General features: G+C 49.3%; 2 protein-coding genes and 1 long non-coding RNA gene across 9 annotated transcripts in view; all 3 read left to right on the forward strand.

Annotated features, from left to right (window-relative positions):
- The window catches only part of LOC106997042 (uncharacterized), a 48,099-nt gene extending 45,748 nt beyond the window's left edge, over positions 1-2,351 (forward strand). For 2 of the 4 annotated variants that reach the window (XM_077968468.1, XM_028837729.2), the window contains exon 3: positions 1,884-2,022. The gene's annotated coding sequence lies outside the window, so the exon portion shown is untranslated. Of the gene's footprint in view, positions 1-1,883 lie in introns of all 4 variants that reach the window. The other 2 variants (XM_077968477.1, XM_077968553.1) reach the window with 2 other exon arrangements.
- On the forward strand, positions 1,887-19,500 carry TRIM63 (tripartite motif containing 63). 4 transcript variants are annotated; one of them, XM_077993469.1, is made up of 9 exons: positions 1,887-2,351; positions 3,235-3,407; positions 8,615-8,783; positions 9,585-9,680; positions 11,321-11,554; positions 12,280-12,302; positions 12,604-12,734; positions 16,833-16,904; positions 18,921-19,500. In XM_077993469.1, the coding sequence occupies exons 1-9, from the start codon at positions 2,193-2,195 to the stop codon at positions 18,929-18,931; spliced, it is 1,068 nt and encodes a 355-aa protein (XP_077849595.1). In that variant the 5' UTR covers positions 1,887-2,192; the 3' UTR covers positions 18,932-19,500.
- On the forward strand, positions 5,207-6,878 carry LOC144335175 (uncharacterized). The gene is made up of 2 exons (XR_013405699.1): positions 5,207-5,755; positions 5,891-6,878. It is a non-coding gene; the product is annotated as an uncharacterized LOC144335175 (long non-coding RNA).
- Positions 19,501-23,912: the final 4,412 nt, after the last annotated feature.

Raw genomic sequence — 23,912 nt, forward strand, 5'->3', positions numbered from 1 at the left:
TGAGGTCAGGAGTTGGAGACCGGCCTGGCTAACATGGTAAAAACCCATCTCTATTAAAAATACAAAAATTAGTCGGGTGTGGTGACATACGCCTGTAGTCCCAGCTACTTAGGAGGCTGAGTCAGGAGACTCGCTTCAACCTGGGAAGCGGAGGTTGCAGTGAGCTGAGATGGCACGACTGCACTCCAGCATGGGCAACAGAGTGAAACTCCGTCTCGAAAAAACAAAACAAAACAAAACAAAACAGCCACTGGAACTGCTCTAATGACTTCTACCTGCCAATGTGGAAGATGTCCTAAGAAATACGGAGAAAAGTTAAAATGTGTGCAGAGAGCTGAGGGAAGCCTTCTAAGTGTCCAGGCAGGGCTTTGTGGCACCGCATGAGGGGTTTTCCTTTCTTTTCTTTTTTTTGAGACAGAGTCTCACTCTGTCACCAGGCTGGAGTGCAGTGGCACGATCTCCGCTCACTGTAACCTCCACTTCCTGGGTTCAAACAATTCTCCTGCCTCAGCCTCCCGAGTAGCTGGGATGACAGGTGTGTGCCATCACACCCAGCTAATTTTTGTATTTTTAGTAGAGACAGGGTTTCGCCATGTTGGCCAGGCTGGTCTCAAACTCCTGACCTCAGGCAATCCGACTGCCCACTTCAGCCTCCCAAAGTGCTGGGATTATAGGCGTGAGCCACCGCACCCGGCAGGTTTTTCCTTTCTATCTGCCTTCCTCGGCTGTGAGTTTCTTGCGGCAGGGAAACAGATCACTCATCCATTTGTCATGTTGTGATGTATACTAGTTGCCTGATGTATACTAGTACTCAGAAACATGTCTGATGAATGAATAAAATGTCTGGCTTTGCCACTTACTTTCTTCTTCTTTTTTTTTTTTTTTTTTGTTTTGTTTTGTTTTGAGATAGAGTTTCTCTCTTGTCGCCCAGGCTGGAGTGCAGTGGCGCCATCTCAGCTCACTGCAATCTCTGCCTCTCGGGTTCAAGTGATTCTCCTGCTTCAGCCTCCCGAGTAGCTGAAATTACAGGCTCGCACCACCACACCCAGCTAAGTTTTGTATTTTTAGTAGAGATGGGGTTTCACCATGTTGGCCAGGCTAGTCTTGAACTGCTGACCTCGTGATCCACCTGCCTCAGCCTCCCAAAGTGCTGGGATTACAGGTGTGAGACGCCACACCCGGCTGTCACTTACTTTCTAACTGACTTTGAATATAATCCTTTTCTTCTCTAGTCCCATTTCAAAATCTATAAGATGAGGGGACTGGACTGCGTTTCAAGGGAGGCCTTTCAGCACTGAGTGAAATAAGTGGCCAAGGGATGGAGGATGGGCTGGCTGGGGTGGGGGTCTCCACTGTCTCCAGCAAAATGCTGTGCTGAGGTCTGAGGCAGAGGGATGAGCTCAGAGAGAGGGCTGCCTGACCCTTCCATCTAGGAGCTGCTCAGGACTCCAGAAGAGGGGATGGAATTGATTTAGGTCAGTGAGGGGTTGAGCGGGGCTGGGAGGGGGTTGGGGTCGGGAGGCTTCAACCTGGGAGGCAGAGGTTGTAGTGAGCAGAGATCGCACCACTGCACGATCCTTTCTATCTCCCTTCCTGGGCTGTGAGTTTCTCAGGGCAGGGAAACAAATCACTCATCCATCTGTCACATTGTGATGTATATTAGTTACCTGATGTACACCAGTACTCAGAAAAATGTTCGACATTTTCATCATAGCATTGGCTATTAACCCTTTGAATCCCAGTGGCTCACTTGCTGGGTCCTATCCCTGACCCGCTAGCCTGGTGCCGGGGGGAGACCAATTTCTGGAGGAAGCTCTGGGTACCCAGTCTTCCCCTAAGCCTGCCTCTGAACAGGCTGTTCTTGTTTATGACCCCCGTCCCAGAAGAACAGCGATTGCTCATCCCTGCATGTGATTCGAGAGGGCCAGTCTTTCAGGCCTGGAGGAAACTCAAGCCCCACCAGCCGCTTGGCATCGGAATGCTCAGCTGGTCCCCTCCTGGAGCTCATGTGACCAAGATCTAGCTATAAATATCAGAGGGGCCTCAGACCAAGACAGAATTCGGGCACCAGGAGAAGGAAGCCAACAGGATCCGACCTGGTGTTTCGTGACAAAGGCAAGACTCCCCAGGTCTACTTAGAGCAAAGTCAGTAGAGGAGGCAGCTAGGCGCGGCTCTCACTCCTGCCCACAGAATGGATTATAAGTCGAGCCTGATCCAGGATGGGAACCCCATGGAGAACCTGGAGAAGCAGCTGATCTGCCCTATTTGCCTGGAGATGTTTACCAAGCCAGTGGTCATCTTGCCGTGCCAGCACAACCTGTGCCGGAAGTGTGCCAATGACATCTTCCAGGTCAGTGCCGGGTGCAGCCTCATCCGGGGGTCCCAGGTGGCTACTCGGCTTTCCGAATGAAGCCCTTCTTCTCCCTTAGCCTTCTAACTCTTTTCCCTTGGAAGTGAACCCCTGCAGAGGCCTCTAGACAGGGCTGAGAGGGGATGGGAGGCAGCTCTAGCTGTTGCAGTTCTTCTCCATGACGCGTTTCCCCTCCCCACCCTGCCCACAGCTCCCCCACCCCTGCCCTGAGCACTGCTGTTGACTCTCCAATCAAGAGTCAAATGCCTCAAGTGATAAGCGGGGAAGGCAGGGACAGGAGAGAGAAACCAGACCCCTGGGGCTGGAGCCAGGTCCTGGTGGCAAGAGGCCCAGAGCTTTGGGAGGAGGGTGTCAGGGAGGCAGTGGGCAGTAGAGGCGTCTTCCCTTTCGAGGCTGTTCCCTACAATATGGGGACAGAAGCGGCTCCAAATCCCCAAGAAAGGAAGGGGGTAGGTGTCCTGGCTGGGAGGCAGGATGCGAGGTTCCCCAGGGACACTTTACAAAATGTTCTTTCACGATATTATCTTTAAAGTAGCAGCCTTAGGAGCTTGCTCTCATTGTAATACCCATTTCATAAGTGGGCAAACTGAGGCTTAGAGAGATAAGGTTGCTTGCCCAAAATCACTCAGAGAATTAACATGACTTGAACCCAGGTCTCCTGCCTCCCCATCCTGACGATTGCTTAGCTGCATCTCAGGTGCTCTGTATGTGAGGACTGGTTCTCATCACAGCCTGCGGAGCTCCAGGTCATTAGGTTTGACTGGGGTGGTTGGGGCAGGCAGAGGAAAGGATAAGAGGAGATTAGAAAGGGGAAGGGCTGAGGAGGGAGCCCAGGCCTCACCTTGACCTTTGCCACCTGCAGGCTGCAAATCCCTACTGGACCGGCCGGGGCAGCTCGGTATCCATGTCTGGAGGCCGTTTCCGCTGCCCCACCTGCCGCCACGAGGTGATCATGGATCGTCACGGAGTGTACGGCCTGCAGAGGAACCTGCTGGTGGAGAACATCATTGACATCTACAAACAGGAGTGCTCCAGGTCGGTTCTCATGCCTGCTGGGGGCCCATCCTCCTTCTCAGCCATGCTGTGCCCAGCTCCCCCAAGCTCCTTCCCCTTCCTTCATCTGCTCAGGATCCAGGCCTCTAGCTGGACTAGCTACACGAGCCAGTTCAGAGACAGGATTGGAGACCCATACACCCCAACTCGGCGCTCAGGATCACTCAGCAGATGGGAAGGGGTCCAGACATTAGGCTGCCCTTCCAGGCGATACCAAGACAGAGACTGGGGGAAAGATGAGATGTGAGAGGGAGAGAAAGGCCCTGGGGCCAGCTAAGTGGCTCCAGTCAGCAGAGAAAATGCCCAGTGAGAAACAGCCAGGTTGTCTATAAGGATAGCAACAGCTACTTTCCTGTGTGCCACGAGGAACTGTCAGGCACGGGGAATGCTTCATCTTAGTACCTTCCGATAACTCTATGAATCAGGCATGACTTTATTATCCTCATTTCACAGGTGAGGAAACTGCCCAAGAGGTGAAGTCAATTAGCTAAGGTTTTCCAGCTGGAAAGTGAAAGAGCTGGGAGCTGGCCCAGTTGATCTAGCTCTGAGTCTCCCTGCTAATAAAATAGCAGCTCATTCAGAGGCAGAATGTGTAACTGGTGGAGGTTGTGCAGGGTTAGCCTTAAACTGGGGAGAGAGGGCCAGGTGTGGTGGCTCACGCTCGTAATCCCAACACTCTGGGAGGCCAAGGTGGGATGATTGTTTGAGGCCAGGAGTTCAAGACCAGTCAGGGCAACATAGAGAGACCCTGTTTCTACAAAGGTTAAAAACTAGCTGGGCGTGGTGGGGCATGCCTGCAGTCCCAGCTCTTCAGGAGAATTGTTGAGCCAGGGAGGTCAAGGTTGCACAGCCATGATCGTGCTACTGCACTCCAGCCTGGGTGACAGAGTGAGACTATGCCTCAAACAAACAGACAAAAAAACTGGGAGGCCAGGCGCAGTGGCTCATGCCTGTAGCCCCAGCACTTTGGGAGGCCAAGGTGGGTGGATCACTTGAGGTCAGGAGTTGGAGACCAGCCTGGCCAACATGGTGAAATCCCATCTCTACTAAAAATACAAAAATTAGCCGGTCGTGGTGGCGCATGCCTGTCATCCCAGCTACTTAGGAGGCTGAGGCAGGAGAATTGCTTGAACCAGGGAGACAGAGGTTGCAGTGAGCAGAGATCGTGCCACTACACTCCAGCCTGGGTGACAGAGTGAGACTCCATTTAAACACACACACACACACACACACACACACACACACACCACAAAAATTTGGGAGAGACACAGCTACAGGAAAGATTTTTACAAACCAGGACATCCTGGTAAGACTCCAGGAGTGCTGACTCACAGCCTTTAAGGTCTAAAACCTTCACCAAGCATCTGCCTGCAAGCACTGCCCAGTCCAAGGGAAGGTGACAGACCAGATCTCAGGTAAAAAAACCCTGGCCTGGGGAACTGTGCTTGCTAGTCAGCCTCTGTGACTGATGTACTGTACCATCTTGGGTAAGCCTTTAGAGTTTCATTTCCTCTGTCTGCAAACAGAAACAGTAAGATCTGTTATTGTGGCTGTCAAATAAGATATTAATGGAAAATGATTAATGTATCAACTATTTATTGGGTACCTACTGTGTGCAGGCGCTGTATGAAGTACTTTCAGGCATTTTCCCTATCTATTTCTTTTTTTTTTTTTTTTTTTGAGACGGAGTCTCGCTCTGTCGCCCAGGTTGGAGTGCAGTGGCGCGATCTCGGCTCACTGCAAGCTCCGCCTCCCGGGTTCACGCCATTCTCCTGCCTCAGCCTCCTGAGTAGCTGGGACTACAGGCGCCCGCCACCGCGCCCGGCTAATTTTTTGTATTTTTAGTAGAGACGGGGTTTCACCGTGGTCTCAATCTCCTGACCTTGTGATCCGCCCGCCTCGGCCTCCCAAAGTGCTGGGATTACAGGCGTGAGCCACCGCGCCCGGCCTCCCTATCTATTTCTTATAGTAACCCAGGAAGGCATTCCCGTCTCCATTTTACCATGAGGAAATTGAAGCTCAGAGAGGACAAGGGATTTTTCCAAGACCACACAGCTAGCAAGTGGTAGAGCTAAGAAAGAGAGGGTGTGGGAATTTTCTTTTTTTTTTTTTTGAGGCAGAGTCTTGCTCTGTCGCCTAGGCTAGAGAGCAGTGGTGCGATCTTGGCTCACTGCAATCTCTGCCTCCTGGGGTCAAGCGATTCCCCTGCCTCAGCTTCCTGTGTAGCAGGGACTACAGGCATGTGACAACGTGCCCAGCTAAGTTTTGTTTTTTAGTAGAGACAGGGTTTCACCACGTTGGCCAGGCTGGTCTCAAACTCCTGACCTCAGGTGATCTGCCCGCCTTGGCCTCCCAAAATACTGGGATTACAGACATGTACCACCATACCCAGCTAATTTTTGTATTTTTTGTAGAGACAGGATTTCACCACGTTGGCCAGGCTGGTCCTGAACTTCTGACCTCAGGTGATCCACCCGCCTTGGCCTCCCAAAGTGCTGGCATTACAGGCGTGGGCCACCATGCCCGGCTGGCCAGTGAATATTCTTAATTACTGTGCTAGATTGCTTCTCATGTTGCTAGAGCGCAACACTACAAAATGCAAACATATTGTTGATCATAAGGAATAATAAAATCAATTCCACACCAATGTTAGCCCACCCAGTGCCAACCTATGAAGAGCGCGTTGTGTGTGAACCTTTGAGGCCTTTCCGCATAGTTGAATGGCAACGACAGCTGCCCTCTATTGAGAGTCTGCTCTGTGCCGGGCACTCCACATTCATTACAGACAATTTCTACCATGATTGCAATAGCTCTGGGAGGAATCCCAGGCAAGAGAGTGAAATCACTTGTCCAGAATCACAAAAATGAATGTGGAAGAACAATCTGGATATGAACCCCGACGCCAAAGTCGAAACTCGAGAGGGTGGGCATCTGGGAGGAACCAGACCCTCAGGCTCTTGCCTCACCTCTGCATTCCCTGCCATCCCTTTATAAGGGGATGGAGGCAGGTGGCAATGGCAGACCCCTGCCAGCATAAGGACCCTGGGGTAAAAGATGCAAAAAGACAAGCCTGGAAAGGGGTTTATTTAAGAACTTAAGAGGACAGTAGAGCCCAGTGTGCGATCAGTCATGTAAGGCTGTTTGGAGGTGAGGCATTGACACTGATGGGGACAGTCACCATTTGACATTTGCAAGATGCCTGTTCTGTTCGGGGCTGGGAATCGAAGGTAGTGTTGGCTCTCAATGAGTATATAGTCTAGATGGCGACAGAAGCTAAAAAAATCGAATCTACACCAGGCATGGTGGTATGCACCAGTTGCAGCTACTGGGGAGGCTGAGGCAGGAGGATTGCTCAGCCCAGGAGTTCAAGGCTGCAGTGTGTCTGTGAATTGCTGCTGCACTCCAGCCTGGACAATACGGTGAGACACTGTCTCCAAAAAAAAAAGAAAAGAAAAGAAAAGAAAAGGAGAAAAAAAAAAAAACTGGGTGCAGGGGATCATGCCTGTAATCCCAGCACTTTGGGAGGCTAAGGTGGAAGGATCATGTGAGGCCAGGAGTTCGAGACTAGCCTGGCCAACATGGTAAAACCCCATCTTTACTAAAAATACAAAAATTAGCTGGGCATGGTGGTGCACGTCTGTAATCTCAGCTATTCAGAAGGCTGAGGTGTGAGAATTGCTTGAATCCGGGAGGCGGAGGTTTCAGTGAGCTGAGATCATACCACTGCACTCCAGCCTGGGCAAAAAATCAAAAGAAAACAACAACAAAAAAATCCCCCCCAAACCCCAATGAATCTAGGTTAGGAAATGACTGATGTCCCAAGAGAAGCACAAATAACAGGTTGGAAGGTCTCAAGAAAGAAAGGTAGTTCTAAGCATATATGTTACAGGAGAAAGTAAAGGAAGACACTTGGGCCCTTGGAAGAATCTCTGGACTAGAAGTCAGGCTTGTGCTGGGCTGTTGGACAGCCCTGGGCTACCCACTCACCAGTCACCATGACATGGGGCATACACACTGCTCCTTCTCTGAGCCTCAGGGGCAACCTCATGACTCAGAGAGTGTCGGAGGTTTATCCAAGGCCACACAGCTAGAAAGTGATGAAGCTAAGAGAAAGAGAGGGTATGACTGACTCTGTGGTGAATATTCTTTTTTAAAAAAAATTTTCTTTACGGAGAATCTTAAGAAATCCAAGATGGTGAATATTATTGACTCCTATGCTAGTTATTTATTTATTCTTTCTTTTCTTTTCTTTGAGACGGAGTTTTGCTCTTGTTGCCCAGGCTGGAGTGCAATGGTGTGATCTCGGCTCACCGCAACTTCTGCCTCCTGGGTTCAAGTGATTCTCCTGCCTCAGCCTCCCGAGCAGCTGGTATTACAGGTGCACGCCACCATGCCCAGTTAATTTTTTGTATTTTTAGTAGAGACACGGTTTCATCATATTGGTCAGGCTGGTCTCAAACTCCTGACTTCAGGTGATCCTCCCACCTCGGCCTCCCAAAGTGCTGGGATTACAGACGTGAGCCACTGCGCCCAGCCTTATTGATTTATTCTTTCTACCTTTGTTTAATTACCACCTCCTCTATGCCAGGCACTGTACAGTGTAGGCTCAGGGGTGAAGAAAACAAGCAAGTTTCCCTACCTTGATGGAGGTTACAGTCTGGTGGATTAAATATAGAATTAAATGAGGCCATCAGTATAAATTTCTTAGCTCAGAGCCCAGTCTGCAGTAACCAAAGCTAAGGTGACTATAATTAGAGCAACCGAACTCTAGCCTCCTCTGCCCTTACTTGCTGTATGACCTTGCACAAGTCAATTCACTTTTCTGGAGACCAGTTTCCTCTTCTCTAAAACATCTCCAGGTCTGACTCTCTGGAATTCTATGGCCCTTTCTGTGTCCTTTGCAGTGGCAGAGCCTCAGGCTAACTCCATCTTAGGATGTGGGGACAGATTTGGTGTCATTGGCTTCCCAAGTCCTTGATCCCCAGAGGATGAAAAGATTTTAGGGCAACCAAACACTGAGAGCCCAGGGCATAAATCTGGAGATTCACAGACACACTGCAGCCTTGAACTCCTGGGCTGAGCAATCCGCCCGCCTCAACCTCCCCAGTAACTGCGACTGGTGCATTGGAGCTGGGGAGGGGGATGCAGGACACAGGACCCCCATGACTTGTGACTGTTCTCCACTGCAGTCGGCCGCTGCAGAAGGGCAGTCACCCCATGTGCAAGGAGCACGAAGATGAGAAAATCAACATCTACTGTCTCACGTGTGAGGTGCCCACCTGCTCCATGTGCAAGGTGTTTGGGGTCCACAAGGCCTGCGAGGTGGCCCCATTGCAGAGTGTCTTCCAGGGACAAAAGGTACTGGCTCCAGCCACTTTTACCCCCAGCCTGGGCCTGCTGGGCAGGATGATTCAGAAGGCAGATTTGATCCCTGTAGATCTGCTGATCCGGCCTTTCAGGAATAGTCCCTCTGGAGGGACTTCCCAGGCCACAGGGACAGCAGCCCTGGCCCTCCTTGGGGGAGGAAGCTGAGCTCATGGTTATACTTAGAGCCACTCGAGAGCACCTGGCTGTGGCCAGAGGGGAGCGGTCAGACGCCCCAGCCAGGCCACTGGGGTCCTCTCGGGCCACGGCTTCTCCATCCCCCAGATACCACTTCCTGTGCCTCTCACCTCTTCTCCTAGACTTCGCATTCCCCAGCAGCAGGAGGCAGCTTAGAGCCTTTTCGCTGGGGCCTTGGGCCTGTGGGGGCCTGCCACCCTGTCCGTGCAGTCAGCAGTAGCCACCCCCTTTCCATACTCTCTCTTCCCCACTCCGCACTCTTCTCCAGGTCTCTGTCTTCTAGACGTCTCCAACTCTATTTCTTTTTTTTTCCCCTTCTTTCTTAGAAGCAAGCCCCTCCTCTGCCAGTTCCTTGCTGTGTGTTTTGGGCAGCCCACTTGCCTGCTGTTGGCCTCATCTGTTAAATAAGGGATACAGTATCTTTCTAATATCCTCTGCTCTGAAGCTGAGCAGTACCTGAAAGAGGGGCCAGATCCCTGCTGGAGGCTCTTTCTAGCACAGAGGGGAGGGAGGGAGCCAGGTTGCTGCCATGCCCCGGTGGGTAGGCCTTGAGGCTATTTGTATCTCTCCTCTCCTGACCCCCACACCCCCATCTAGATTGAACTGAATAACTGTATCTCCATGCTGGTGGCGGGGAATGACCGTGTGCAGACCATCATCACTCAGCTGGAGGACTCCTGTCGAGTGACCAAGGTGAGGGGACAGAATAGTTCTGCCTGGGGGTTTGGAGCTTTCCAGGGCAGCCTGGTCTCTGGGGAAGGCTCACCCATGGGTTGTGGCTAAAGGTTGGGGCCTGGAGCCTGGGGGTCAAGCAGGAATGGCAGGGGAGGGACTAATCCATTCACCCACTCTCTCAACAAATGCTTCTTAAGCACAGCTGTGTGTCCGGCCCCACCCGAGATGTGGGGGATGGAGGAATGAACCAGACAGACATGGTCCCTGAACTCAGGGAGTGTCCCATCAATAGTTCTCAGTGTTTATTCAGCACAAATTGTTTTCAGAGCACCGTTCTTTCCTATAGACCAACACTTCCCAAACTTTAAAGTGCATGAAAATCACCCTGGGATCATGTTGAAATTCAGGTTCTGATTCAGTCAGTTTGGAATGAGGCATAAGAGCTGCATTTCTAGCCAGTTCCCAGGATTTGCCCAAGCTGCTGGGTCCACGGACCACACTTTGAGTAGTGAGACTGTTGAGGGCAGAATGGAACTTTTCTATCCCTGAAAAAAGCTTCCATGATTTTCCATGTTCACCTGGGGTAGGGACCTGGAGATGAGATGAGGGGAAGGGGTCGTCATAATTGCTAGTGGACCAAGAGTCGGGCGAAGGGTAGGAAGGAGGGGAACATTCTGATCACCCATGAACCCATGAGAGGCTCCTGGGTCTGATGAGATGCTATTGTCACACCCATTTTACAGAAAAGAACATAGAAGGGAGCGTCAGTTGAGGAGGGTGCTAGGAAACGAGCTGTTTTTCCACCTCTCCTAGGACCAAATGATGCAGAGCTTCCTGAATCCAGTCTTGGTCTTGAAAGGGAGGGAAGAGTGTGATCTGAGACAAACGGGAGGCCCAGGAAACTGAATGGAAGCAAATACATTCATTTGCTGAAAGTCACAAAGCTAAAAGGGAAACACAGCTAAAAGGCAACGGAGAGCTGGGCGCAGTGCTCATGCCTGTAATCCCAGCACTTTGGGAGGCCAAGGTGGGGGGACCATGAGGTCAGGAGATCGAGACCATCCTGGCCAACATGGTGAAACCCCATCTCTACTAAAAAATACAAAAATTAGCCAGGCGTGGTGGCGCACCTGTAATCCCAACTACTCAGAAGGCTGAGGCAGGAGAATCACTTGAACCTGGGAGGTGGAGGTTGCAGTGAGCCAAGATCGCACCACTGCACTCCAGCCTGGGTGACAGAGCAAGACTCCATCTCAAAAAAAAAAAAGAGAAAGAGAGGGCAGATCCCACGTTGGTGACTGTTGCATTGGTCTGAGAAGTGATGCTCCAGTGACCAGCTGAGGTTGGGGGACAGGGGGAGGGTGCAGGAACAAGGAAGAATATGTAATGTCATGTGACCCTAGAGCCTCTATTTTGGAAGAAGGGGCTAGCTGTTTTTCAAGGCATCAGCCTCCAAATATCACTGGTGTACTAAGTAGCTGTGAGGCCAGATGAGTGTTTTCTTCTTGTTAAGCCTTTGTTTCATCTTCTGTAGTGTGGGGATGTATGTAGTGAGATCTCTTCTAGCTTTAGATTCCTTGCTACTGTACCAGGAAGGGAGTGTAGCGGACAGGGAGTAAGGACCCTACAGAATGTGACTGCAAGACTTCCGTCCTCAGGAGAACAGTCACCAGGTAAAGGAAGAGCTGAGCCAGAAATTTGACACGCTGTATGCCATCCTGGATGAGAAGAAAAGTGAGTTGCTGCAGCGGATCACGCAGGAGCAGGAGGAAAAGCTCAGCTTCATCGAGGCCCTCATCCAGCAGTACCAGGAACAGCTGGACAAGTCCACAAAGCTGGTGGAGACGGCCATCCAGTCCCTGGACGAGCCTGGGGGAGCCACCTTCCTCTTGGTGAGCAGGACTAGAAGGGTCTGGGTGGGGTCAGTTCAACTCGACAGCTCTAAGGTTCCAGTTATGCTTCTCCACTGACCACCCATGGACCCTTGGAAAAGTCATTTAAACCTCTGTGAGCCTCAGTTTCCTCATCTGTCAAATGGGCATGTAACACCCCCCACCTTCCTCTTACTGATTTTATGATGATCAAATAAGAGGATATTTATGAAATGACTTTGTAAGCTGCAAAATACAGTGTCCCATCTACGGACTATTAATTGAGCCCCTACTGTAGGCCAGGCACTGAGGTGGAATACAAGGAGATAAACCAGACACAGCCCTGCCCTCAAAGAGCTTGTTGGGGAGGACAGAAAAGCCTCAGTTATAAGACTTCATAGTTCAGTTCAATAAAAATGTTCTAGGCTTCTCCTGTGGGCCAGGCTTTGTGCTAGACATTAGGTATGAAAAGGTGGTTAGGATTGGGGAGTTCAGGGTTTAGGAGTTTTTGGATTGATACCCCTAGAATCCAAGCTTCCTGCCAAGACAATGGGTCCTAGGGTGATGACCAAGACCTGTACAGACCACAGACAGAGGGAAAAGTTCCAAATTCTGCTCAGTTTGGGGTGGGGAGCAGGTCACAACTGTGCTAGGGAATGGCACCAAATGTCCAGTCACTGGTTTTGCTGATTTCCTTGGGTTACCTCTTCTGCGGTCCTAATCCTTTGTTCTGTCTCCCCCTGCAGACTGCCAAGCAACTCATCAAAAGGTCAGTGTCTCCCCAGAGGCTATGATCCAGGCCCCTAGTTCCCACCAGGACCTCTGTCCAGGAAGCCTCGTCCTGGGCATTAGGTCTGCTGGGAGGGTCTAACTCTAGGCTGGCTTCCCTGACCCTTTGCATCCGTGACTTTTTGGACCACTCACTGTGCTTAAGATTGGAGAGGAAATACCCCATCCCTCCAGGGGAGCCTCTGGGTAGAAGCCCTGGGCATGTGCAAGGCATGTGCCCTCTCCTTCCTGCACTGAGCCCCAGAGATCTCATCCTGCCTCTCTTTCTGTCTCCCCCACAGCATTGTGGAAGCTTCCAAGGGCTGCCAGCTGGGGAAGACAGAGCAGGGCTTTGAGAACATGGACTTCTTTACTTTGAATTTAGAGCACATAGCAGATGCCCTGAGAGCCATCGACTTTGGAACAGGTAAAGGTGGTGGTGGTGCCACTTGTCTATTCGCCTGCCTGATTCCTGGAAACCAGCATCCCTCCCACTGAGCCCCATGGAGAGGCAGATACACTAATAAAGATGCCCAGGTATCAATCAAATTCATATAGCCACCTTCTGGCCGGTTGTGGTGGCTCATTCCTGTAATCCCAGCACTTTGGGAGGCCAAGGTGGGCGGATCACTTGAGGTCAGGAGTTTGAGACTAGCCTGACCAACACAGTGAAACCTCGTCTCTACTAAAAATACAAAAATTAGCCGGACGTGGTGGCACATGCCTGTAATTCCAGCTACTTGGGAAGCTGAGGAAGGAGAATCGGTTGAATCCAGGAAGCAGTGGTTGCAGTGAGCCAAGATCATGCCACTGCACTCCAGCCTGGGCAACAGAGCCAGCCAGACTCTGTCTCAAAAAAAAAAAAAAATCATATAGTCACTTTCTTAATGAGCCCAGAGCCTAGCACAGTGCCTGGTACAGAATTCCTGCTTCATAAATTACCAATGGATCCATGGCAGGGAAGCCTCTTGGGGCAGTAGAAATAATATGGCCTCTGGAATCAGACAGTCCTGAGTTTAAATCCTGGTCCTGCCATTTGTTTATTATCTGTGTGACCTTTGGCAAGCCCCCCTTCTGCCTGAGTTTTATTTTCTAATTTAAAAAATCAGGTTAAAAGTGAGCCCTCTAATAATGACCAATTCATGGTGCTATTGCAAAAAATCAGATATTGATGCAGAAAGGTCCTGTAGAGGCCGGGCGCGGTGGCTCAAGCCTGTAATCCCAGCACTTTGGGAGGCCGAGACGGGCGGATCACGAGGTCAGGAGATCGAGACCATCCTGGCTAACACGGTGAAACCCCGTCTCTACTAAAAAAAAAAATACAAAAAATTAGCCAGGCGAGGTGGCGGGCGCCTGTGGTCCCAGCTACTCGGGAGGCTGAGGCGGGAGAATGGCCTGAACCCAGGAGGCGGAGCTTGCAGTGAGCTGAGATCCGGCCACTGCACTCCAGCCTGGGCGACAGAGCGAGACTCTGTCTCAAAAAAAAAAAAAAAAAAAAAAAAAGAAAGGTCCTGTAGAGTCCTAAAGATGTACTAGTTATTGCCTAAAGGTTGTCTTAGCTTCGGCTTCTTCTTCTTTTTTTTTTTTTTTTTTTTTTTTGACAGAGTCTTGCTCTGTCACCCAGGCTGGAGTACAGTGGCACAATCTCGGCTCACTGCAAGCTCCGCCTCCTGAGTTTACACCATTCTCCCGCCTCAGCCTCCCAAATAGTTGAGACTACAGGCACCCGCCACCACACCCGGCTAATTTTTTTGTATTTTTAGTAGAGACAGGGTTTTACCGTAGCCAGGGTGGTCTTGATTTCCTGACCTCATGGTTCACCAGCCTCGGCCTCTGAAAGTGCTGGGATTACAGGCTTGAGCCACCGCGCCCGGCCCAGCTTCAGCTTCTTAATGCTATCACCTGTGATACTCAGGCACCTTAATTTATCAACATCGTCTTCATTTCTGTTTGTAATTACTCTTCCATAGAGTGCCTATAATAATTGTAACAATGCAATCATAACAATAATAGGGGTGAAAATAATAAGGGAAATGAAGAAACTGAATGGAAGCAAAAATGTTAATTTGCTGAAGGTCGCACAGCTAAAAGAGAAACAACTAAAACACAACAGAGAAACAGAGGGCAGATCCTACACTGCCGACTGTTGCCTTGGTCTGAGAGATGGTGCTCCAATGACCAGCTGAGGTTGGGGGACAGGGGGAGGGTGAAGGAACAAGGAAGAACTATAAATGGACTGGCATGGGAAAGAGAAGAGCTTCTTGGCACCTCCTGTGTCGCTCTCTTGCAAACCTTCAGTATCTGGTGCTAAGTCTGTTTTCAGAGCTCCAGATATACCCCATAGGTGAGGACAAAATACATCCCAAAGCAGAGATACCAGTGGACTTGGGGACATCCACTGCTGTAGATGAGCTGCTTGCTCCACTGTCAGCTTCCCTAAGCTAAGACATTCAAGAGTGGGTCCACCGGGCACAGTGGCTCACACCTGTAATCCCAGCACTTTGGAGCCCGAGGCAGGTGGATCACCTGAGGTTGGGAGTTCCAGACCAGCCTGACCAACACGGAGAAACCTCGTCTCTGCTAAAAGTACAAAATTATCTGGGCGTGGTGGCGCATACCTGTAATACCAGCTACTCGGGAGGCTGAGGCAGGAGAATCGCTTGAATCCGGGAGTCAGGTTGTGGTGAGCCAAGATCACACCATTGCACTCCAGCCTGGGCAGCACGAGTGAAACTCTGTCTCCATCTCCCTGAGCCTCAGTTTCTCCATAAGTAAAATGAAGAGAGTACCAACAGTCACCAGTTACTGAATATTCTGTATGTCCTAGGCACTAAGCTCTTAACATAAGTTTTATCATTTAACACAACTTTATGGGATAGATTCTGTTACTGTTTCTATTTTGTAGTTGAGGTAACTTAAAGCTCAGAGAGGGTAAGCCACTTGTTCAAGGCCACACAGCTAGCAAGTAGCCCATGCAGATTCTACTGAGGGCCATTTGGCTTGAGAAACTCTTGTGAAGATTTTATAAGATGGTGCAGATTCAACACTTAGCACATTACTTGGCACATAGTAAGTACTCAGCAACTGCTATTAAGAGTAGTCATTGTGATAATGATTAAACAACAGAACTCCCTGGGTTATATTCTGATCCCAGTTACTTGGCTGGAATTTTGGTTGTCATTTTGGAGATTTTTTCTTTTTTTTTTTTTGAGATGGAGTCTCGCTCTGTCGCCCAGGCTGGAGTGCAGTGGTATGATCTCGGCTCACTGCAAGCTCCGCCTCCCGGGTTCACGCCATTCTCCTGCCTCAACCTCCCTAGTAGCTGGGACTACAGGCGCCCGCCACCACACCTGGCTGATTTTCTATATTTTTAGTAGAGACGGAGTTTCTCCATGTTAGCCAGGATGGTCTTGATCTCCTGACCTCGTGATCCGCCCGCCTCGGCCTCCCAAAGTGCTGGGATTACAGGCGTGAGCTACTGTGCCTGGCCCCCTTTTTTTTTTTTTTTTTTTTTTTTTTTTTTTTTGAGAGGGAGTTTTGCTCTTGTAGCCCAGGCTGGAGTGCAATGGCATGATCTTGGCTCACTGCAACCTCCGCCTGCTGGGTTCAAGCGATTCTCCTGCCTCAGTCTCCCAAGTAGCTAGGATTACAGGTGCACACCATCACGCCCGGCTAACTTTTCGTATTTTTAGTAGAGATAGGGTTTTACCATGTTGGCCAGGCTGGTCTTGAACTCCTGACCTCAGGTGATCCTACTGCCTCAGCCTCCCAAAGTGCTAGGATTATAAGCACGAGCGACCTAGCCTGGCCTGGAGATACACTTGACAAATGTTCTGACTCTGTGGTGGCCCCTTCAGGGCCCCAAAAGATTAAGGAGGTGGCTTGGGAGAGGAGCGGGGAAGGGAGATGTTCCCTGTTAAAGCTTGACGGTGACATCTCAGGATGAAAGAGTGGGGACATGAGTTGCAGCTGAGTCACTGTCGCTCTGGTGCTCAGCTTCAGAGAGCAGAGGTGGCTCCAGAAGTGCTTCCCCGTCATGTCCACCCCTCCCCTCCACAGGCTAAGGAATGAGGAAAATGGGACAGAGGCTGCTGAACAAGCAGATCTCATAGGCTGAGTAGCTACCTTCAAGACAAGGACTCTGATCCCTGATGATCGAGGAGGAGTTTTTCTCCCCAGGCGATGTTTATCTGCCTACCCAAGAGATGTGCAGAAGCACAGAGCGTGCTTCCTCAGCGCCCCCTCTCTGGTCACAGGCAGGGCGGGTGAGAGAAGCTGCTGTTGCTGGAGCAAGGAAGTGTCTTGAGCCCGGCTCCCTGGGACGGAGTGCGGGGCACTGCAGGAGCAGGGCCTCTGTGCAGCGTGGGGCTGGCAAGCCCATCACCTCCCAGACCACTGCCATCTGTGTGTGGCCGTTTGACCCAACTGGGCACAGGAAGGGGTTTAGACCGTGCTTTCTCTTGCCTGGTTCTTCTTCAAGTAACTCCTCAAGGAACTGGCCCCATCCTAACACAAGTGTTTTTTGTCACAGATGAGGAAGAGGAAGAATTCATTGAAGAAGAAGATCAGGAAGAGGAAGGCTCCACAGAAGGGAAGGAGGAAGGTAAGAAATTAATCTACCTCCATTCCTTCATTCCTTCACTCATTCCACAACAACCCGAGGTACCTACTATATGCAAAGCACTGTGTTAGACATTGGGAATGACGCTGAGACCTGTTCCCAGCATATGCTTTAAACCTATTGAGGGTAAAGTCCTGTTCTCTTTACCCTTAGAGAAGAAAAAAATCCCCAAACTATTCATAATAAAATGCTCCCATTTTACATCTAAATGATCTTCTTAAATGGAAAGCAATATGGCACAGCAGAGGGAAAAGATGGGGGCTCATGAGCTAGGCTGGGCCCATTGAGGTGCTTTGTTTGGCCAGCACTGTGTTTAAATTAAAAAAAAAAAAAAATTACTTGTTTGCCAGGCACGGTGGCTCACGCCTGTAATCCCAGCACTTTGGGAGGCCAAGGCCAGCCTGGCCAACATGGTGAAACCCTGTCTCTACTAAAAATACAAAAAATTAGCCGAATTTGGTGGCAGGAGCCTGTAGTCCCAGCTACTCAGGAGGCTGAGGCAGGAGAATCGCTTGAACCTGGGAGGTGGAAGTGGTAGTGAGCCGAGATCGTGTTACTGCACTCTAGCCTGAGTGACAAGAATGAGACTCCATCTCAAAAAAAAAAAAAAAAAATTACTGGCTGGATGTGGTGGCACATGCCTATAATCCCAGCACTTTGGGAGGCTGAGGCGGGAGGATCGCTTGAGACCTGGAGTTTGGGACCAGCCTGGTCAACACAGCAAGTCCTCATCTTTGCAAAAAAAAAATAAAAATTAGCTAGGCATGGTGGTACATATCTGTAGTCCTAGCTACTCAGAAGGCTGAGACTGGAGGATCACTTGAGCCCAGGAGGTAGAGGCTGCAGTGAGCTATGATTGCGCCACTGCACTCCCCCCTGGGCACCAGAGAAGGACACTACACTGTCTCTTAAAAAGAAAAAATTAATTGCTAACATTTTTAAAATTAGGTTTCTTTTTTAAGGGTTAAGAAAAAGGAGATTTCAACTAAGAATCTGCATTTTCACCTTCTTGTGAAAGTTTAGAAAAAGCAAACAATGCTGGACTTGAACTTCCCTGTAGTTCCGGAGTGCTGGCTCTGGGCAGTGGCTCTCCCCTTTAAAGGGGACGTGCTGGCGCGGTGGCTCACGCCTGTAATCCTAGCACTTTGGGAGGCCTAGCCGGGCGGATCACCTGAGGTCAGGAGTTTGACACCAGCCTGGCCAACATGGTGAAACCCCGTCACTACTAAAAATACAAAAATTAGCCAGGCATGGTGATGGGCACCTGTAATCCCAGCTACTTGGGAGCCTGAGGCAGGAGAATCACTTGAACCCCAGCGGGGCGGAGCTTGCAGTGAGCCGAGATCACACCACTTCACTCCAGCCTGGGTGAAACAGTGAAACTCCGTCTCAAAAAAAAAAAAAAAAGAAAAGAAAAGAAAAGAAAATGGGACATGCCCTTGCCAGTTTGCCCAGCCCCACCACCATCAATCCCGCTTGCTTCACTCATTCATGTTTTCTGCTAGCCCCTTGTAGGCATCTGAGTTTGCCAGCCTGGCAGAGTTTGATTAGGAGCCTGGGTTCTGAATTGCAGCAGTTCACAATTTCTCTGAGTCTTGGGCTACTCATCTGTGTATGGGGGCATAACAGTACTGACATCAAAAGGTTGTAGTTGGGAGTAAATAAGATAATCATTTAGCACAGTATCTGGTGCATAGGAAGGATGTTTGCTAATAAGCACATGCTTGCAAATGTTATTTTTCAAACCACAGGTACTGAAACTAAATTCCAATCCAGTTGAAAACTATAGGGTAGACTTTTGGAGTTTTGTACTGATGTAAAATCCATAATGTTTGGGCAGCTAAATTCTATTTTAGTTTTAAAAGGAAGAGACCAGGAGGAATTGGAATTTGATGTTTTATTCAAATTCCTGTTTGAATAAACAATAGCTTGGTAAGCCTTGGATCCTCCTGAGTCCCTGTCTCACCACGTGCCTCTGTGTCTTTTTCTTCATTTCAGGACACCAGTAAGGAGCTGGATGAATGAGAGACCCCCCAGATGCAGACAGACTGGAGAGGGTGGGGAGGGGCCCAGCGATCTTGGTGACAGGCCCAGGTGGGAGGGGTCGGGGCCCCTGGAGGGGCAATGGGGAGGTAATGTCTTCTCTCTGCTCAGAGAGCAGGGACTAGGGTAGGACCCTCACTGCTGCGTCCAGCAGACACTGAACCAGAATTGAAAATGTGCTTGAAACAATCACACAGGACACTTTTCTACATTGGTGCAAAATGAAATATTTTGTACATTTTTAAAATGTGATTTTTGTATATACTTGTATATGTATGCCAATTTGGTGCTTTTTGTAAAGGAACTTTTGTATAATAATGCCTGGTCGTTGGGTGACCTGCGATTGTCAGAAAGAGGGGAAGGAAGCCAGGGTGATACAGCTGCCCACTTCCTTTCCTGAGCAGGAGGACGGGGTAGCACTCACAGGGACGATGTGCTGTATTTCAGTGCCTAGCCCAGACATATGGGGTGGTAACTGAGTTTGTGTTATATGTTGTTTTAATAAATGCACAATGCTCTCTTCCTGTTCTTCAAAGGAGCTGGGGTTTCATTCAGCTTTTTTTCCTGGAGATGAGGGTTGGGTGTGAATGAAAAGGACCCCCGGTAGGAGGCAATGTCAGGGCTAGGCTTAGGTCCCAGTAAAGGAGTTCTTGACACCACCATTTCCCAATGTGGACTCCATGGAAAGCCAGCCCTGAGCTGGTCCTTCAAGAACAGGTTCAACGTGTTGTTGCTCTGGTTCTCCAGAAAACAGAGCCTGAGGCAAATTTTAAATGCTTTAGTTGCAGGTTATAGGGACTTCCCCGTGCCCACTGAAGGTTCACTGAAAATCATCAACAAGAGGCAGAATAAGGCTGGGCAGGTGCAGTGGCTCATGCCTGTAATCCCAGCACTTTGGGCGGCCGAGCGGGGTGGATCACCTGAGGTCAGGAGTTCCAGACCAGCCTGACCAACATGGTGAAGCCCCATCTCTATTAAAAATACAAAATTAGTTGGGCATGGTGGCGCATGCCTGTAATCCCAGCTACTTGGGAGGCTGAGGCATGAGAATCGCTTGAACTCAGGAGGCAGAGGTTGCAGTGAGCCAAGATTGCACCACTGCACTCCAGCCTGGGCAACAAGAGTGAAACTCCGTCTCAAAAAATAAAAATAAATAAATTTTAAAAAGAGGCAGATTAATAGGAGAAAAGGCACACAAATACACAAATTTATTTGACCGTGGTTTTATTAGATACAGGAGCCTTCAGAATGAAGACCCAAAGATACAGGAGAAACTGTCCATTTTTAGGCTTCAGTTCAACAAAGTATGGATGGCCATGTAAAAATACGATTGGATAAAAGAGTAATGCTGATAGACTGAGTGGCGAACCCAGCGAGGCCTGTCTGTCGAGATTCTTTTTGGTCTCTCTGCAGCATTCCTTCCTTCCTCATATGGGGCAGGATTCTCTCTGGATGGGGGTCTTCTGACCTGCAATCAGACAAAGGTCAAATAATTTCCTATGGCCAGTTTTACACAGAAAGAAAGGGGAAAATCAGAATAATATTTTTAGGTTTTACAGCAAGTTTTTGGGGAAGAGGGATTGTAGTTTTTACGGCTAGCCTTGGGGAAGAATAAGGAACCAGAGACAGGAGGGCAGGAGAAGGTCAGAGAGAAACGTTTGCTTCCGAGGGAGGCCTTCATTTTGGGGTATTGTTTTCTGAGACCCTATGAGGTACACTCCCAAGGCCAACAGAAGGAAGGAAAATGGAAGCGAGGCAGGCAAGGAGCGAAGCAAGTACAAGGCGTTGCGTGACTGAGCTGGCCACAGCTTCACCAAAGACTGGGCTGGCTGCTTAGTCATGTGAGATGTTTCCAGCAGGCCATAAAGAACAGAACATGATTCAAAGTCCTTCATCTGAGAGAAGAAAAGAAAGAAATGTGTCTGCTGGCTCCTTCCTGTCTCCCGCCTCCCATACTGTTCATTCCACCTTGACTTCAGGTGGCGCAGCTGCAGGGGGAGCAAGGTCACCTGCCACACTCGGTGGTACTTCAGTTGAGTCTGGAAGTGGTGGGAGGTGCCAGGGCCTTCATGGTCCAGTTGGGTTGGACAAGGGTGGGGGAGCTGCTGCTGTCTTCACCTCAGTGAACACAATGGGGGCCAGGCTGGTGCCCAGACTCATGCCAGGAAAGGCCAAGTCAGTCACCGGCAGTAGAGGATGAATTCATGACCATGGCCCAGTAGCATCCAGGATCTCCATGAGCAAGAAGCCAAGGGCCTGGAGAGAGGCAATGCTGAGCAAATCCGAGGCAGCGCATTCACTGGGGCTGATATACCAGGGACTTATAACTCTGAGGAGCATTGCAGAGCCTGTTCTCCCTTTTAGACATTCAGATCACAGTAGCAAGTTAGGGGGTCTGAGTCGTCCCACCGTAAAGAAAACGAATTAACTTTAGACAAGGACCATCAGGTTCATGGTGATTGGAATGCTGCCTGACCCTAAGTCTCTCATTTTGTGTGTGTGGACTGAATTTCCCAACTTATTCATATGACATCCTCCGGAACTAGAGTTATGTGGAACTTGCTTTAGGACAGTGCTCAAAAACCCTCACAACCTCTGCCCATTTTCACTTCTGAGAGTTTTTCTAAGGCTAACTTGGTTCCTAACTTTGAATTTCAAGGAATCAGATTTTGCTCTCATTTCCAGTCCTTTCTCAAGTTCTGAAGCATTTTGTTTTAGTTTTCAAAACACAGCATAATACACACATATACCCTTACAAGTACACCAAACTAGTTGTAGAGTTTAATAACCGATTGTAAAACGAAACCCTGTGTTACTACAACTCAGGTTAAAAAAAAAAAAAAAAGAAAAAAAAAAAAGAAAAAAAAAAAAGAACATTGCCAGCCCTCAGAAGCCCTCCATGTGCCCCTCTACCACATCACAGCCCCTCTTTCTGATTGGGGTAGCAGAAAGAGGAGCAGTCAAATTTTTTTTTTTTTTTTGACAATCACATACTTGTTTTTCTTTATGGTTTGGTCTCCTAAAGTATCTTCCCATAGAAAACTGAAGGGATTTGAGTCCAGAAGGAGAAATTTGAGGCCAGAAAGACAGAAGCTTTCATCACCTTGAAATCACAATAATCAGTATTATAATGTGTGAACGTTCTGCGACTTCTCCAGGCTACTGACCATGTAAGCAATAAGCATTTCAGTCCCATATCTTGTCACTTATGGAAAAGAAGAGAGAGCAGTTGAGACTTTGGGTAATCAGTTAAAGATTAAATTCCAGGAAGCTACCTGTTAATTGCAACTAAGGGGACCTTTCCTTTGCCATAGGAAGGGCTCTTCCTGTACTTGCAAACTAGAATGCTTAAGATGGTATGAAGGGTTCTTGATCAACATGCTTCCTTTAAAATCATGCTGCAGGACAGGAAAGCTGGCTTCAAGGGGGTTCTTCCAATGAATCTTGAATACAGTTCCATGGGCTGCTACATCAGAATCGCCAGGAAAGGTTTATTTTTCCCCAAGTCTTTAATTCTGAAACTTTTTTTTTTTTTTTTTTTTAGACAGAGTTTCACTCTCGGTTGCCCAGGCTGGAGTGCAACAGCATGATCTCAGCTCACTGCAACCTCTGCCTTCCGGGTTCAAGTGATTCTTCTGCCCCAGGCTTCTGAGTAGCTGGGATTACAGGTGCCTGCCACCATGCCCAGCTAATTTTTTTATTTTTAGTAGAGAGGAGGTTTTGCCATGTTGACCAGGCTTGTCTCGAACTCTTGACCTCAGGTGATCCACCCGCCTCAGCCTCCCAAAGTGCTGGGATGATAGGCATGAGCCGCTGCACCCAGCCAACATTTTTTAAATACTGAAAAGTAGAGGGAATAGTTATTGTGTACCCCCATTTACTCATCACTCAGTTTCAACAGCTGGTGACATATTTGTTTCTTCTCTACCAGTACCCGTACTCTCCCCGCTGGGATATTTTAAGGCAAATCCCAGAGACATTTTATCCCTAAATACTTTAGATAAAGGTTTTCCTTTTAAAAAATCGTAACCTCAGGACCAGCCTGGCCAACATAGTGAAACCCTGTCTGTACTAAAAATACAAAAATTAGCTGGGCATGGTGGTGGGCACCTGTAATCCCAGCTACTCAGGAAGCTGAGGCAGGAGAATCACTCGAACCGGGGAAGCAGAGATTGCAGTGAGCTGAGATTGCAGTCGAGCCTGGGCCACAGAAACGAAACTCTGTCTCAAAAAAAAAATAATAATAATAAACACTATACATAAAAATGAACAATAATGCCATAATAGCACCAAATGAGAATTTTAAAAATACAGATTCCCAGGCCCTGCCCCAGACCTACTGAATTCTTGGAAATATTGAGGCTCCACACCCAGAGATTCTGGTTCGGTTGGTCTGATGCAGGGACCTGTAACCTGCATTGTAACACCTTCTCCAGGTAATGCTGAGCCTGCAGGTGCTCAGAGTAAACCTGAAGAAAACCAGGGTGTCTGAGGCTTTCCAGAAGAAAACCAGCGTCCGGAGAAGGCAGAGAGGCACTCAGTGCAGACCCGAGCAGAACAGGTGCACCTCCCTCCTGGCACCCTATCTCCTACAAGAGGAGAGACTGAAAGAGCGCCTTCCTGTCCCCAGCGGTGTGGGCAAGAGGCTTGCGCCTCTGACTTGTCTCTGTGAAAGACCATACCCACCAAGCCTATGGTCCTGGCGACAAGGGTGCCGGAGATGACGAACAGACAGGGAGGTCTCCAGCAGCTTCTTTCTACACAGAGGGCACCTGTCAGAGGCCAGTGTGGGGGCCACAGGCTCCCCAATCCCCAAGAACCGCCAGGGAAGGAGGCTGCTTCAAGTGGGTAGGGCACCAAGCTGGCCAGGAAGGACAGGGCTTCTCCCAGCGGTACCAACACGGTGGCACCTTCTGCCTGCATCTCCCAGGCTTGCTTGTCGGGCTT

Source organism: Macaca mulatta, chromosome 1, assembly GCF_049350105.2.
Source record: "Macaca mulatta isolate MMU2019108-1 chromosome 1, T2T-MMU8v2.0, whole genome shotgun sequence".
In the NCBI taxonomy this organism is placed as follows: Eukaryota; Metazoa; Chordata; class Mammalia; order Primates; family Cercopithecidae; genus Macaca; species Macaca mulatta.

Coding starts and splice junctions, on each gene's coding strand:
- TRIM63 (XM_077993469.1), top strand. CDS start 2,193: ATGGATTATAAGTCGAGCCTGATCCAGGATGGGAACCCCATGGAGAAC. Junction 8,784..9,584: donor GTGTCTTCCAGGGACAAAAG/GTACTGGCTCCA, acceptor ACCCCCATCTAG/ATTGAACTGAATAACTGTAT. Junction 11,555..12,279: donor GGGGAGCCACCTTCCTCTTG/GTGAGCAGGACT, acceptor CTCCCCCTGCAG/ACTGCCAAGCAACTCATCAA.